The sequence below is a fragment of the Papio anubis genome, chromosome 12 (assembly GCF_008728515.1).
Source record: "Papio anubis isolate 15944 chromosome 12, Panubis1.0, whole genome shotgun sequence".
NCBI classification, from domain to species: domain Eukaryota; kingdom Metazoa; phylum Chordata; class Mammalia; order Primates; family Cercopithecidae; genus Papio; species Papio anubis.
This window is the reverse complement of record NC_044987.1, coordinates 122,833,442-122,848,885: the sequence shown is the minus strand read 5'-3', so window position 1 is coordinate 122,848,885 and position 15,444 is coordinate 122,833,442. Positions and strand designations below refer to the sequence as shown.

The window sequence follows — 15,444 nt, the reverse complement described above, 5'->3', positions numbered from 1 at the left end:
TTTACTTATTTATTTATTTATTTAAGATGGAGTCTGGCTCTGTCGCCCAGGCTGGAAGTGCAGCGTCTGTCTCAGAACCCTGCGCCTGGCCTCCCACACTCTGGGGTCCCACACCATTCTCCTGTGGCCTCTGATAGCTGGGACTACAGGCCTGCCTGCATGACTGATTTTTTTTTTTTTTTTTTTGTATTTTAGTAGGGACAGGGTTTCACCGTGTTAGCCAGGATGGTCTCGGTCTCCTGACCTCGTGATCCACTCACCTCAGCCTCCCAAAGTGCTGGGATTACAGGCGTGAGCCACTGTGCCCGGCCTATTTTTTAATTTTTTTGTAGGGATGGAATCAAGCTATGTTGCCTAGGCTGGTCTCAAATTCCTGGACTCAAGCAATCCCCCCACCTCAGCCGCCCAGAGTGCTGGGAATATAGGTGTGAGCCACTGCGCCCTGCCTAGGAGTCTCTTCAAGTCAAGTATGGTCACGTCCTCCCTGCTTGACCCTCTCCCACCTGGGGCTCAGTTACTCTCTCCCCCTCACTCCCCCACAATCTTCCCCTGTCCTGGTCGGCTGCCTGGAGGGCCTACAGCCCTGTCTGCTCATTTACCCTTCAAAGTTCAACTTATCCTCGCTTCCCACAGGGGAGCACTCCAGAACCCCTGAGGTGCCCCACGCGACCTCCTCTCACTCATTTTTCAATTTTTTTTTTCCTGAGATGGAGCAGGCTGGAGTGCAGTGGCACGATCTGGGCTCACTGCAAGCTCCGCCTCCCGGGTTCATGCCATTCTCCTGCCTCAGCCTCCCGAGTAGCTGGGACTACAGGCGTCTGCCACCATGCCCAACTAATTTTTTATATTTTTTTAGTAGAGATGGGGTTTCACCATGTTAGCTGGGATGGTCTCCATCTCCTGACCTCGTGATCTGCCCAGCTCGGCCTCCCAAAGTGCTGGGATTACAGGCATGAGCCACAGTGCCCGGCGTTTTTTTTTTTTTTGTTTGTTTTGTTTTGTTTTTGAGAAGTCATGCTCTGTCACCTGGCCAGGCTGGAGTGCGGTTGCACCATCTCAGCTCACTGCAACCTCTGCCTCCCAGGTTCAAGCGATTCTCCTGCCTTAGCCTCCCGAGTAGCTAGGACTACAGGCATGTGCTACCACGCCCGGCTAATTTTTGTATTTTCAGTACAGAGGGGGTTTTGCCATGTTGGCCTGGCTGGTCTCGAACTCCTGACCTCAGGTGATCCGCCCACCTTGGCCTTCCAAAGTGTTGGGATTACATGCGTGGGCCACCACGGCGCCCAGCCTCTTTTTTTTCTTTTTTTTTGGGGGGGAGGGAGCCTGGCTCTGTAGCCTAGGCTGGAGTGCAGTAGTGCAATCTCAGCTCGCTGCAACCTCCGCCTCCCAGGTTCAGGTGATTCTCCCACCTCAGCTTCCCGGGTAGCTTGGATTACAGGCGTATGCCACCCTGACCGGCTAATATTTGTATTTTTAGTACAGACAGGGTTTCACCAGCCAGGGCGGTCTCAAACTCCCGACTTTCCATAATGCGCCCGTCGCGGCCTCCCCAAGTGCTGGGATTACAGGTGTGAGCCTCCGTGCCCGGCCTCCTCTCATTTTCAGCCTATGTAGACGCCTACCGGCCCCCAGTAGGGCTGAGGCAGGGTTGACTTTCCACTGCTCTCTGGGATGGCTGGGAGCATGGAGGCTGAGGACTGGGCAGCATCCCCCTACATCGCCCCATTCTGGGAAGGCCCTGCTCTGGCTTCTCTAACTCAGCTTGGGTTGGGGCAGCCCCAAGCCCCGTCCCAGACCCTCTGCAGCCCTGACAACAGCTAGGGCCAGAGATGACCAGCCTGGAGAGCCAGTGTTCCTGGGGAGACAGAATCTCATTGCCTCCCACCCCAACCTAAGAGAACCTCTCCTTTGGGGGTGGGGTGAGGTTCAGGGACGGATCCTGGATCCACACCAAGCCCGGCTTGCTCCACTGACAAGGAGAAAAATGCGGAAAAGGGACGGAAGGGTGACATCACCCAGGATTGCTCTACCTCTGGGGCAATTATCGGGGGGCGGGGCGGCCCCAGTCAGACGCAGACAGCCCCAAAGCCTGAACAGGCAGGGCGGGACCCAGGTACAGACCCAGGTAAGAGGCCAAGGTCCGGAGGGGTCGCGGGCGCGGGGCAAGACTGAGGCCCCACGTCAGGGCTCGTGGGTCTGCGGAGCTGGGGTCCCCCACGAAGGGTTTGCGGGACTAGCATCCGCCTTGGATGTTTATGGGTCCGTCTGTGGGTGAGCCAGTGGGTCCCGGGACTCCCGAGGCCTGTGCGGCTTTCAGGTCTGGGGTGCTGCCGGTGAGTCTCTGTCCAGGGACCAGCTCCTCTGTCCCGGGTGGGTGTGGGAGGCGGACCTGTTGGGGAAGGGCGGCGGCTGCCCTGAAACCAGAGCCCCCTCTCGCGGGTACCCAGGTCTGTGTGAGGCTTCCAGCCCCCAGGCTTGGGGGTCTGCGCCCGGCCCACCCCGCTCCCGTAGGCGCGTGCCCCCAGCCGTGCCCAGCAGGGGCGGACGGAGGGCGGGAGGCTTCGCTGGGCGGCAGCGGAGGGCAGGGCTCCAGCGCGGGGGGGCGGGTCAGGGACGGGGGCGGGGCCCGAAGGCACGGCCGTTCCCCGCGCGCCCCGATTGGTCTTCGTGTGCCGGCCCCGCCCCCGCCGTGAGTTCACACTTAAAAGCACCGCCTCCGCGCCGCTCGCGTAGCTTCTTCGCCTCCGCCAGCGGGGACACGAGCTAGAGCCGCAGCTGGACCCGCCCGGCCCCCGGCTCCCGGCCCCCGGCTCCCGGCTCCAGCGAGCGAGCGGCGAGCAAGCGGCGCAGAGAGGCCCGGCCGCCCGCGGAGCCCGGAGCCCGGCGGCCGCCGCCGCGATGTTTCCCCGGGAGAAGACGTGGAACATCTCGTTCGCGGGCTGCGGCTTCCTCGGCGTCTACTACGTCGGCGTGGCCTCCTGCCTCCGCGAGCACGCGCCCTTCCTGGTGGCCAACGCCACGCACATCTATGGCGCCTCGGCCGGGGCGCTCACGGCCACGGCTCTGGTCACCGGGGTCTGCCTGGGTGAGCGGGGCCGGGGGCGGCAGGCGGGGCTGGCGGGAAGGCCGCGCGGGGCCGGGGGATGGTCTCGGTGAACGGAGGGGCCCCGCGGCGAGCCGGTGGGTACCGTGGGGAGGGCTCCTGTCCGCGCCTGAGGAACCCGGCGAGGATCCAATCCGGGTCGCTGGCCCGAGGGCGGGGCCTGGTTTGTTTTGCTCCGAGGGTGCCCGGGGCCCGCCTCTCGGGCGCAAAGGTTGGGGGACGGGGCAGGTGCAGCAGAAGCTGCTTAATTGGACAGAGAAAGTAACTCGTGGGCGGGACCGTGAGAATCCAAGGAGGGACCTAAGTCACCCCGTGGCCCTGGATATTACACCCGGTGGCAGCGGTCGGTCACAGTGTCCTGGGCCTCTGCAATTCCAGGCTGCTATCAGGGGGCCTGGCATGGGGGTGGGCTCTGAGAGGTGTCTGGGAACCGTGACCTGGTCCTTTCCAAGGGCCCGGAGGAGGAGCCCCGCTGAGGTCAGGGCTGGGCGCGAAGGGGCTCTTCTGCCCTCTCCTTGCACATGGTGCCCTGTGGCCTGGCTCCCCGCTGAGGCCCACCGCGTTTGCACACTTCATGGTGAGGGTGCTTCTGGGCTCTGGTGCCTGTGGTCAGGAGTGGATGGGTCTCTGTGTGCTGGGCTGGCCTCGGCTGGCACTATCGGCTGCCATGAAGGAGCAGCATTTACAGCACATAACTTCAGGAGTCCTGGGAACTGCTGCCCAGCTCCTAGCCTGTGAGGACACCCGAAATGACAGGCACCCTGCTCAGCAGGAGCTTGTCCGGGGTTCACCCCTGCCCTCTTCCTCTGAACTTTGTCCTGGGAGGGAGGGGGCTGGACCACAGAAGTGAACCCCCCAGGTCCCAATAACTACAGCTGTTATTGGAGGCCTTCAGACAAGCGCCTCAGTCGGCCCCCTGGCTTCAGGACACATCAAGGTCCCTGCTGCCCCAGCCAAGGACACTTCTCCCATAGCTTGCCCACCCTGCTCCCAATAAGACTCCTTCTCACGGGTGGTCTTGCACAGCTGGAGCCCATAGTGCAGCAGGTGCTGTCTGAGGAGCTCCTGCCTCCACACTGCCCCACTCCTGACAACAGTGATGCACTGGAGGAGGGGCTTGGACCTCAGCTCTTCCCACAACGCTCCAGACCACTTCCAGGGACTAGCCCCAAGCTGGCCAGCACCCTTGGGCCCAAAAGGAGTGTTTGGGGTGCTTCCTCTTGGCTGCAGTGGGACACAGGTGTGCCTTCTTAGGAACTGGGTCCTGACTACTTCCAGCCCAACACGCCCGGGCCTGTGAACTGTGACCTGTGTGCTGGGCTGGGCTTTGTGGGTCTGCCCCATCCCCCCACTGCTGAATCTGGCCAAGTGGGTGAAGGCTAAGGCTGGTCAGAGTTGAGTCTCTGCCTTGTCCCCACTCCTGGGCTAGATGCCACACCAGGCCCAGTGACTCATGGGGACAGACAGTTGGGAAATACCAGGCAGAGGGCAGGTCCTGGTCTCAGCTGGCCAGCCTCAGCTGTCTGCCATCTCAGGGAAGGTGGCCAAAGTCCCAACTATAAGCCAGGTCCCACATGCACTGGGCCTCCTCCAGGGTCTGTATGCCATGGAACCCTGGACATGGGGCTATGAAGGAAGGTGGGTTGCAAAGCCCAGGAGCACGGGCCCCTAACCTTGGCCCTGTGCCCCAGGTGAGGCTGGTGCCAAGTTCATTGAGGTATCTAAAGAGGCCCGGAAGCGGTTCCTGGGCCCCCTGCACCCCTCCTTCAACCTGGTAAAGATCATCCGCAGTTTCCTGCTGAAGGTTCTGCCTGCTGATAGCCATGAGCATGCCAGTGGGCGCCTGGGCATCTCCCTGACCCGCGTGTCGGACGGCGAGAATGTCATTATATCCCACTTCAACTCCAAGGACGAGCTCATCCAGGTGGGGCCTGGTGGAGCCATGCTTGGGGGTGGGCGCAGTGTGAACCTCAAGGACCCTGCTCACTCTCTCCCACTCTGTCCCTGTCCTGAAGGCCAATGTCTGCAGCGGTTTCATCCCCGTGTACTGTGGGCTCATCCCTCCCTCCCTCCAGGGGGTGGTGAGTATCCCTAGCCCTGGGCACCTTCCATGAGGTGGGCCGTGGGATGAGGGACAGAGGGGGAGGCCGCCGAGAGCCATCCTTCAGGCCCTTGCCCTGCCACCGCCTGTTACCCCACTTCCCCTGTGTTACTCAAGAAGCAGCCATGGCGATGCACGCTTCCTGCCCTGCCCCCCGCCATCCCTTCCTCTGTCCCTGCCCTCCCCCGTCTGCCATCTGCTCAGTGCCCAAGCTGGCCCACAGTCAATGCCCAGTGGGTAAAATGCCCAAATGAAATAGCCACTGAATGGGGCCCTTGGTGGCCGCGTGGGGTGGCGGTGGGTGGGGGCAGCTGGCCAGTGCAGCCGCAGGCCCTCACGTACAGTCCTGTCTGTGTGTCCCATGGAAGCGCTATGTGGATGGTGGCATTTCGGACAACCTGCCACTCTATGAGCTTAAGAACACCATCACAGTGTCCCCTTTCTCGGGCGAGAGTGACATCTGTCCACAGGACAGCTCCACCAACATCCACGAGCTGCGAGTCACCAACACCAGCATCCAGTTCAACCTTCGCAACCTCTACCGCCTCTCCAAGGCCCTCTTCCCGCCTGAGCCCCTGGTGAGCTCTGCTCCGGGGACTGTGGCCTTCCCAGCCACTCCTCACTGAGCACCAAGGGAGAACACTGCTCCTTTGACTTCTGAGTGCCCAGGGTAGGGTGGGGTCTGTACAGCCTCTTCTGAGGGCTGCGGGAAAGTGTGCAGCCTCTCTAGGGGCAGATGGCCCATCCAACCTCTGTCCAGGCTCCCCGTCCAGCCTCTCTCTCTTTTTTTTTTTTTTTTTTTTTTTTGAGACGGAGTCACAAGCAATTACCAGCCAGGCTGGAGTGCAGTGGCTGATCTCGGCTCACTGCAAGCTCCATGCCTCCCGGGTTCCGCCATTCTCCTGTCTCAGCTCCCGAGTAGCTGGGACTACAGGCTCCGCCGCCCCTCGCCCGGCTAATTTTTTGTGTATTTTTAGTAGAGACGGGTCTAGGATAGGTTTTGGGGTTGGGGCCTGCGGGTGGTGAAGGGAGGTGGCTCTCAGCCAGGGACTCCAGGGGCAGAACAGGCATCCCTGGCTCCCTCCACTCCGTTTAACCCTCCTCACCACAGGTGCTGCGAGAGATATTGCAAGCAGAAGGCTACCGGGGGCTGACCCTGCTTCCTGCAGCCGGGGACAGTCGTGGGCCCCAGCCGGGACAGTGAGGTGGGCTCAGCTCTGCTGCACTTGCAGGCCACAGTGAACACAGGAATCCCTCCTCGCCCCCACCCCAGGCCTTCTGAACCGACCCAACCCCTTGCTGGCATTGCCTCCCGCCTGCCCCCACGGCCCAGAAGACGAGGACGAGGCCATGGAGAGTGCCCAAGCGGTGGACCACTCACAGCCGCCCAGGGAAGATCACATCCTGGAGCACCTGCCCGTCCGACTCAATGAGGGTGCGCACCTCGGGGACTGGAGGGGAGGAGGGGAGGCAGGAGGGGAAGAGAGAGAGAGGACGGTGAGCCGGGGAGGGAAATCTAGGGGGTCCTGGGCTCCTCTGCCTCCACTGGCCGCTGACCTCCCGCCTACCCGCAGCCCTGCTGGAGGCCTGCGTGGAGCCCACAGACCTGCTGACCACCCTCTCCAACATGCTGCCCGTGCGTCTGGCCACTGCAATGATGGTGCCCTACACGCTGCCGCTGGAGAGCGCTCTGTCCTTCACCATCCGGTGTGGGGGCCGGGGGGTCGGGAGAGGGGCCCTGGGGACGGACTTTGGGATCATCCACGAGTGATGGTCACCAGGGAAGGTGGGGTGAGGTGGGCAGTACCGAGTCAGGGCACAGACAGGGCCCGGCGGGTGGGCATGCGAGCCCCTGAACGCGCTGCTTGCCCTGTCCCCAGCTTGCTGGAGTGGCTGCCCGACGTTCCGGAGGACATCCGGTGGATGAAGGAGCAGACGGGCAGCATCTGCCAGTACCTGGTGATGCGCGCCAAGAGGAAGCTGGGCAGGCACCTGTCCTCCAGGTGAGCCGCCGACCGCGTGTCCACCCGGGGCCCGCGGTGCTAGTGCCGGGAGCTGAAGCCCTCTCCCTGCCCCGCAGGCTGCCGGAGCAGGTGGAGCTGCGCCGCGTCCAGTCGTTGCCCTCCGTGCCGCTGTCCTGCGCCACCTACAGCGAGGCACTGCCCGGTTGGATGCGCAACAGCCTGTCGCTGGGGGACGCGCTGGCCAAGTGGGAGGAGTGCCAGCGCCAGCTGCTGCTCGGCCTCTTCTGCACCAACGTGGCCTTCCCGCCCGAAGCTCTGCGCATGCGCGCATCTGCCGGCCCTGCCCCCGCCGACCCCGCCCCCGCCGACCCAGACGACCTCGCATCCCCGCAGCACCCGCCGGGCCTGCCCCCTTGCTGAGCGCCGCTGCTCTCGCGGCCTGGCCTGTGATCGGGGCCCTGGGGCTGCCTGAGACCCCAACCCTCTCCAGGGATCCTGCCTGAGATGCCTGCTTTACCACTGCAGAGTGAGGAGATGGGGGGAGTCACAGCTGCCAAGAGGGGCCTTTACCGTGGGCCCCTCGCCAGCCACTCACCAGCTGCACTGAGTGGGGAGGTTTCCACACCTCTCCCCTGGGCCGCTGAGGCCCCGCGCACCTGTGCCTTAATCTTCCTTCCCCTGTGCTGCCTGGGCACCTCCCCCACCCCCTTACCCCCGAGAACTTTGCAGCTTCCCTTCCCGCCCCATTTTTCATGTCCTGCTGAAAAATGTGTGTGAAGAATTATTTATTTTCGCGAAAGCACATGTAATAAATGCTGCAGCCCAGCCTCTGCCCACTTCGCGTGTATGTGACTGCCCGCTTGCTTGCAGAGCCTGGTGGCCAGGGTCTGGCCCTGCCTCGGCTGACTAGCGTCTCCACAGCTGCAGGCCGGGTCTCCCAGCATCGCACTCCTGGGCCTGGCATTTGGAACCTGCCAGGTTGGCCTAGGAACCCCCCGCTACAGACACATGTGAGCCTGCTGCATTCCTGCCCACCCCCCTGTCTAGGACCCATCCACATGCCCCCCAACTTGCCCTCGGCCTCCTGGCTGACCCTTGGCCACAGCCTTCTGAGGGCCAATGGAAATATTTGGGACCGAGATCCTTGGTAAATAAAAACCAAAATGTTTACAAAAGGTGTCACCTGCCCCTCCCCACACACAGCGGGTGTGTGGCTGCTTTCAGGCTTGGACAGCTGTGGGGGCTGAGGTTCCTGAAACTGAGCACAGGGGACCTGGGAAGCCTGGGCACTTGCTCCACTTGGCATTTGGCCCAAAGTTCTCTGTCCCCCCACCCTCACAAGCCTCTCTGGCCTGGTGCACATACCTTCTTGTTCCTGTGCCCAGTACACAGGTTGGGGCTGGGATATGGAGGCAGGTGAGGTCCTAGCTGAAGGGGACTCAGCCTTGTGCTGAGGAAGTGGTTTCCTGACAGCATCCTCTGCATGGCGGGGAGGCCATGAGGGGAGAAGGCCAGTCCTTGGTAACCAAAAGGGCCCCATGGCCTGAGGGTGCTGGAGTGGAGCCCTAGGCCTGACTGGCTGTCCAGAGCTCTTAGCCCTGTCAGAGTCAGTCCCCACCTGCTCCTCCCAGAAGGCGTGGGGTGGCTGTGGTGGCAGCCCCCTGCCAACAATAACGGTTGGTTCTGGGATCTGGGACTGGGCGAGCCGGCCAGGCAGGTCCCTGGTGCGCCTGTGCCAGAGGCCACCCCCCTCCTTGGTTTCAAGGTCCTGTCCTATAAGCCCAGCCTTTTGTGGTTCAGCTGGGTCGCAGGCTGGATCCCAGGCCCCTTCCTTGAGAAGCAGAGGCCTTGCACCCCTCCAGGGTTGCTGGGCGGGAGAGTGATTCCAGCCCTTCAGGTGGGTGCGGGGGCCAGACGGGCTGGGGAGGGCTCCTCGGTCTTGGGTGGAATTTTCTTCCCATACGGGAGGGTTTCATTCTGGTCTCAGGCAGCTCTTCCTTCCAGTCCTCCCCCAAGGGGAGCCCCAGTCAGGGCTGGGCCCCAGAAGGAGAGCCAGGAGGGGCTGTGGAGGTGGGACCTCCCTGTGTCCCCAGCTCATTCACCCGTACGTGTACACTGAATACTGCTAAGTTAAACATTTTCTAGCATTACATGTTCATTGTTTTGTTTTGAGATGGAGTTTTGTTCTTGTCGCCCAGGCTGGAGAACAATGGCACAATCTCTGCTCACTGCAACCTCTGCCTCCTGAGTTCAAGTGACTCTTCTGGCTCAGCCTCCCCAGTAGCTGGGATTACAGGGTAGGGTTTTTTGTATTTTTAGTAGAGATGGGGTTTCGCCATGTTGGACAGGCTGGTCTCGAACTCCTGACCTCAGGTGATCCGCCCCTGCCTCGGCTTCCCAAAGTGCTGGGATTACAGGCGCCTGGCCTACATGTTTATTGTTTAAAAACTGGGAAAGTATCGAGAAGAAAGTAAAGGCTCCCCACCCCTAGAGATAACCGCTGAAAGTATTTGGTCTGTTTCCTGCCCGGCCTTTTCCTACACACACTTTTTGGTGCCTTAAGTCAGGCTCCCCACGGACAGGAGCGGCCCCTCCCAGACACTGGTGTCTGCGCCCGCCCCCCGCTGCCTTGTCCCAGCTCTGGGGGGTCCCTGGGTCTCCAGGGCACATCGTTGCTCCACTGCTCGCTCGAGCCTCCACGGGTCGGGCAGCCGGGGCAGCGCAGAGAGGCGGGGACAGGCCACAGCGGCGCAGAGCGGCTCCTCCCGGGGCCGGCCCAAGCAGGGGTCTCGGTGCCTGGGAGGCGGCAGGGGTCGCTCCGGGCCCGGTGCCCCCGGCGCCCCGTCCGGGTCCCAGCTGGGGCGGGGCGCGCCCAGCGTTTCCGGGAGGAGCGGCCCCGGGCGCGCGGCAGGTGCGGCGGCGCAGTTCGCAGGTAGGCGACCGCTGGTCCCGCCGCTGAGGCCCCTCCACCGCCGCCCGCCCGGCACCCGCCGCCGGCACCCCCTCGGGGCCTCCGTGGCCCGCGCCAAACCTGAGCGTCTCGGTGGGGAACTCGAGTTACACCCTCGGGGCGCGCGGCGGCAGGGGTAAGGGCGGGCTTGTACCCCAGAGTTTCGGGGAGCGCAGGCGGTTGGCCGCCCCACCCAGCCAGCCCATCCTCCCAGCTCCCTGGGGCCCTGCCGCCACGCGGCTTCCGGCTAGGGTGGACCTCCGGTCTAGCCGGCAAGCCGGAGGGAGAGGCGACAACGTGGCTTGGAGGCAATGGCCCTGGCCTCTTGTGTCCCCTTCTCTCACCTGCCCAGACTTGCCCTCTTTGAAGGTCGCCTGGGCTAAGGAACCTGGAAGGACCCTGGGCGGGGAGTGAGGGGAGAGGATCACAGCTCCCTGGTTGGGGAAGGCGGGTTTTGCTGGGGAGCAGCTTTGGGAAATCCGGGATTAGGACACTGTGTGAAGGACAGGTGGCTCTGGTTAGGGGGAGGGGTGTCCCTGCAAGGAGGTGGGATGGGAGGCCCCAGGGAGTTCTGGGACAGGGAAGGGCCTTAGTGTTGGGGGGCAGGGGTATTAGGTCTCGAATCTGAGGGTTTCTGAGTGGAGCCTCAGAGGCAGGGCTCCGCAGGCTGGGACCTTGCCCCTGCAGTCTGTCGGCTTAGTTGTGCGGAGGGAGGGGCCAGTGGGCAGAAGGGAGAAGTTTGCCCTGCCTGCCAGCTGTCATGAGGCTGGGCCACACAGGCCCGGGCGAGGGGCTAAGGACTTGGTCAGGACTGGTTGAGCCCTCACTTGGGATCAGATCTCCAGTTGCAGAGTGTGATGGGCTCCTCCCTCACTGACCTGCAGCCAGCTCCTCTCAGCTTTCAGGATCCCACCTTCCTTATCACCAGGTCTTCTCCACTGGCCCCTGAGATTGCCCTCACCTCCAGCTCCCCCTCTCCCAAAGTCGGCAGCCCCTCCTAGGGCTGTAGCCTCTCCCTGGGTTCCAACCTCCTGAGATGCCAGACCCATTGGGGCAGTACTCACAGGTCCTGAGCTGCATCACCCACCCCAGTGACACCCCAACCCTGCAGCATTTTCTACATCCAACCCCCTGGCCCCACCTTGCCTTCCGCCCACCTTCCCACCTGCTGCAGGGAGGGCCCTCAGCTGAGCCATCAGACATATTTGCACCCCATCTGCTCCCCTCCTGAATTTTTTCTGACCCTCCCTTGGCTTCACAGCACCTGAAGGCCAACTGAGGCCCCCTGCTCCCATGGCCAGCCCTGGAAAGCCTGGGGCTGATGAGGCCCAGGAGGAGGAGGGGGAACTTGAGGGGGGCTCTGCAGGGCCACAGGCTGCAATGCTGGAGCAGGCCCAGGAGCTGTTTCTGCTATGTGACAAGGAGGCCAAGGGTTTCATCACCAGGCACGACCTGCAGGTGAGTCCCTCGCCCCAAGAGATTGCTTCGGCCCTGGTTGACCTCAGCAGCTCATCTCTGCTCTCCTTCCCTGACCAGGGACTCCAGAGCGACCTGCCCCTCACACCAGAGCAGCTGGAGGCCGTGTTTGAAAGTCTGGACCAGGCTCACACTGGCTTTCTCACTGCCCGAGAGTTCTGCCTGGGCCTGGGTGAGCCTGAGGCCTGCCTATCTCCCACTGCCCAGAGCTGGAGGCCTGATCAGGAGACCTGGCACCTGTGGCGCCCCGAGGGCTGCCTGTGCCTCTCCTCCTCCTCCCTCCGGGGCCCGTGCTGGTGTCTGCACGCACTGGCGCTTGGGGGCTCCCAGCTGCTGTCCAGTGTGTGGAGCTGACCTTCCTGCCCCTCACCTCCTCTCCCGTGCTAAGCTCCGGTGGGGCTGGGAGCCGGCCTGTCACCTCTTGTTCCCAGGCCAATAGGACCAGAATAAGGAAGAAAAACAGGAAACTGGGCCCTGAGAGAGGGCAGGATACTCGTTGGGAGGGTGAACGGGGACAGAGCCAGGGTGGCGACCCACAGCGGTGGTAATCGCTCGCTCCATGCCCGCAGGGATGTTTGTAGGGGTGGAGTCGGCCCAGGGAGCGACCCCCCGCAGGACTCCCGAGGAGACCTTTGAGTCGGGCTGGGGCTGGCTCGACGTGCAGGGCACGGGGGCCTCTCTGGATGAGGAGGAGGAGGAAGAGGAGGAGCGATTCCACACTGTGTTGCAGCAACTGGGGGTGGCCCCGGTCCTGGGCGAGTGAGTCGGCGCTGGCCCCGCTCCCATTGCCCCCTCTCCTGTTTCTCTGCCTGCATGCTGTCTGCCCTTGTCACCCGAGTGCTGGTCCTGCACAGGGTCTCTAGGGCGGGTCAGGCCTAGCCTAGCGTCAGCTGCGACTCCTTGGGAGGGACCTGGCGTGATTTCCCGCAGAATTTGCATTTCATGAGGCAGCAGCCAGGGCTGCAGGGAGGAGGGGTAGCGCCGGGCGCGGGGCCACATACTGGCACTGCCCGGGATACGCACACCGACCACGCACGCCGGGCAGGGGCGAAAGCGCTCACGGGAGGGATGCCCTGCACGCTGCAAGTGCTCCTGTCCTGCCCAGGGACGAAGGAGTCTCCCAAGGGTTTGCCGTTGGCGGAGGGGAGCCTGCTCCCCGCCTCTGCCAGCTCCAGCCTCAGTTCCCGCCCGCCCTCCAGGCAGCGGGCTGTGAGGACGCTCTGGGCCCGGCTGCAGCGCGAGCGCCCCGAGTTGCTGAGCTCTTTCGAGGATGTTCTGATACGCGCGTCAGCCTGCCTGGAGGAGGCGGCCCGGGAGCGCGACGGCCTGGAGCAGGCGCTGCGGAGGTGAGGGCCGGGGTGGGCTCTGGGAGCCAGTGGAGGGCCTCAGGGTAGCAGCAGAGGTGGTGCCGGGGGGCTGTAGCACTGGCAAGTTCTCATCCGGGGTCGCCTGGTCCCCCGAAGGCGCGAGAGCGAGCACGAGAGGGAGGTGCGCGCTCTGTACGAGGAGACCGAGCAGCTTCGCGAGCAGAGCCGGCGCCAGCCGAGTCAGGTGGGTCTCGGGCCCCGCCCCTCCCGCCAGGCCCAATCCCACCGCGCTGGCCTTCCTGGCTCCGCCTTCTCCGGATTAATCCCTCCCCGACGGCCCCACCTCCGCGGGTCCAGGCTGCCCTCAGCCCGATGAGACCCCGCTGGGCCTCACCCATCACGCCCGCCTGGTTTTCTCCACCCGACCCCGCCTCGCCCTGGCCCACTCCCAGTCCCTGGCCCTCCGTGTACCTCTTTTGCATGGCCGGGCGGCCAGCGGAGGCTCAGTGGTCCTCCCTGCGTCCCAGAACTTTGCCCGCGGGGAGCAGAGAAGCCGCCTGGAGCTGGAGCTGCAGAGCCGCGAGCAGGACCTGGAACGCGCGGGCCTGCGGCAGCGGGAGGTGAGCACCTGGCCCCTGCCCCGTCCCTAGGGTCACCCGTGCACTCTCCCCCTGTGCCTCAGCGTCCCCAGTCCCCGGGTTGTCTGGAGCCTGGGGCCCGCGCAGCACCCCGGGGAAGAAGGGGCGTTCCTTGCCGGTCTCCATCCTTCCACTGTTCCACCCTCCAGTTAGAACAGCAGCTGCAGGCCCGGGCTTCGGAGCACCTGGAGGCGCAGGCCCAGAACTCCCAGCTGTGGCGGGCGCACGAGGCGCTGCGAACGCAGCTGGAAGGGGCGCAGGAGCAGATCCGCAGGCTGGAGAGCGAAGCGCGAGGCCGCCAGGAGCAAACCCAACGGTGCCGGGGGACGGGGCTGGGGCGGGCCCCGGTACGTGTCCCGCGGGCGGGGCCGACAGGCGCTCAGCTCTGGGCCACTTTCATCCCCATCTCAAGACCCAGGCCCGCCCAGTGGGAGGGAGGGTCTTCTAGGGGGTCCTTCCTGCAGCCGGATCACCACCTCCCACCCACAGAGAGGTGGTCGCCGTCTCCAGGAACATGCAGAAAGAGAAAGACAGCCTGCTACGGCAACTGGAGCTGCTCAGGTACAGTCAGGCTCAGGCCTGAGAAGGAAGGGGCTCAGCAGAGCTTGGGGGCTCCAAGCTCCCCAACATTCTTGGCTGCCACTCTACTCCACTGGAATCTTTTCTTATGTCTGCCTTTCACCCCTCACGCTGCAGTCCCAGCCAGACATCTCTCTTCAGTCTGAGGGGGGTCAGAGCCCGCCTCCCCCCAACCTTGAGCTCCCTCAAACCCTCTCAATGTCTGACTCCTCCTTCCCTAGGGAACTGAACACACGGCTGCGGGATGACAGGGACGCCTGCGAGGCCAGGCGGGCAAGTGGCAGCCGCAGGAAGGCTCTGACGACTGCCCACCTGCCTGGGCCCACCTGCTGCTGCTGCTGCTGCTGGGCTCGGCCCCACAGACGCGGCTCTGGCCACCTTCCCAGTGCCCGGTGACCAGCTCCGAGTGACTCAGAGCATCAGCTAGAAGCTGCTCTTCTGGGAGGCTTGTCATGGGTAGGGGGTGCCCACTCAGGATGTGGGCTCTCCCCAGGGGGCCCCAGGATCGCCTGACTGAAGAACTGAAGACATGAAGGACCTAGCCTGGGAGTGGTCAGGGTCCAGGGAGTGGTCAGGGTCCAGGGAGTGGTCAGGGTCCCGTGTGCCCTCTGCCAGTCTTCGCTCTGTCCCCAAGCAACCCCAACTCAGTTCAGCAGAAAACCCCCCTCATCAAATAAAACCTACTGACTGCACTGCATCCTCCTGGGCCTTCCGTGCATCTGGGGGCCACAGCCTGTGTGTGCCACATGCATGAGGTGGGCACTGTGCACACGTGCTGTGTGGGTGAACACAGGGAGCGAGGGCCTGCGGCGATGGGGCTGAGGTCCTGCGTGTCCTCTTGTGTCCCTGGTCATGCCCCAAACTCACACTACCCATCAAGGCTGGAGCCTCCACAAGGCCCTCGCCAGTGTGTGGATCAGGGTTCCCCACTGTCTCACCAGGGAGCCCGGGCAGTTCCTAGCCTCAGTCGGCCACCCCCTCCCATGCTGGTCCTCACCTGTGGCAGTGATGAATGAGCTTGGTGGGTGGGGAGCCCCCTCCTTCCTCACTCCCACTCTCCGCCTCTTGGTGCAGCCCTAGGCCGGCCCTACCATTCCTCCTTCACCTCCTCGCACCGCTCCCAGTGGCCCCTTCCAGTCTGGAGGGCATGGGCCCCCCAGAACCCCATGGGTATCTCTCCGTGGGACCCCAGGCCTGCCCGGGTCTCCAGGCTGTCCACACTGCACGCAGAGTAGCCCCTCTCCTGCATCTACCCACAGCGCTAGGCCCTCCCCTCCCCCAGGCCGGCATCCGTTCTGCCGACCCCTGCAGCCTCTGGGCGGT

At 63.7% G+C, this 15,444-nt stretch overlaps 2 protein-coding genes across 5 annotated transcripts; both read left to right on the top strand.

Moving 5' to 3' along the window:
• The first annotated feature begins 2,736 nt into the window (after nucleotides 1-2,736).
• On the top strand, nucleotides 2,737-7,996 carry PNPLA2 (patatin like phospholipase domain containing 2). The gene is given in 10 exon segments (XM_009185251.4): nucleotides 2,737-3,088; nucleotides 4,798-5,030; nucleotides 5,122-5,187; nucleotides 5,576-5,785; nucleotides 6,319-6,385; nucleotides 6,481-6,642; nucleotides 6,782-6,914; nucleotides 7,088-7,210; nucleotides 7,288-7,565; nucleotides 7,568-7,996. Coding segments are annotated over 10 exon segments (1,566 nt in total). The 5' UTR covers nucleotides 2,737-2,901; the 3' UTR covers nucleotides 7,675-7,996.
• A 334-nt stretch (nucleotides 7,997-8,330) lies between these two features.
• CRACR2B (calcium release activated channel regulator 2B) lies at nucleotides 8,331-14,818 on the top strand. Of its 4 annotated transcripts, none has more exons than XM_021925378.2 (9): nucleotides 8,331-9,068; nucleotides 11,383-11,579; nucleotides 11,658-11,769; nucleotides 12,167-12,356; nucleotides 12,797-12,943; nucleotides 13,061-13,148; nucleotides 13,432-13,524; nucleotides 13,692-14,103; nucleotides 14,343-14,818. In XM_021925378.2, the coding sequence occupies exons 2-9, from the start codon at nucleotides 11,415-11,417 to the stop codon at nucleotides 14,348-14,350; spliced, it is 1,215 nt and encodes a 404-aa protein (XP_021781070.2). In that variant the 5' UTR covers nucleotides 8,331-9,068; nucleotides 11,383-11,414; the 3' UTR covers nucleotides 14,351-14,818. The 4 variants fall into 4 exon arrangements, with proteins under 4 accessions (XP_021781070.2, XP_021781069.2, XP_021781068.2 ...); XM_021925377.2 differs by lacking the exon at nucleotides 8,331-9,068 and adding an exon at nucleotides 9,945-10,103; XM_021925376.2 differs by lacking the exon at nucleotides 8,331-9,068 and adding an exon at nucleotides 10,139-10,257.
• The last annotated feature ends 626 nt before the right edge of the window (nucleotides 14,819-15,444 follow it).

What these genes read in the sequence shown, in the direction of transcription:
- CRACR2B (XM_021925378.2), top strand. Translation starts at nt 11,415, where the DNA reads ATGGCCAGCCCTGGAAAGCCTGGGGCTGATGAGGCCCAGGAGGAGGAG. An exon ending in AGAGTTCTGCCTGGGCCTGG is followed by an intron (nt 11,770 to 12,166) that starts GTGAGCCTGAGG and finishes CCATGCCCGCAG; the next exon opens with GGATGTTTGTAGGGGTGGAG. An exon ending in CTGGAGCAGGCGCTGCGGAG is followed by an intron (nt 12,944 to 13,060) that starts GTGAGGGCCGGG and finishes GGTCCCCCGAAG; the next exon opens with GCGCGAGAGCGAGCACGAGA.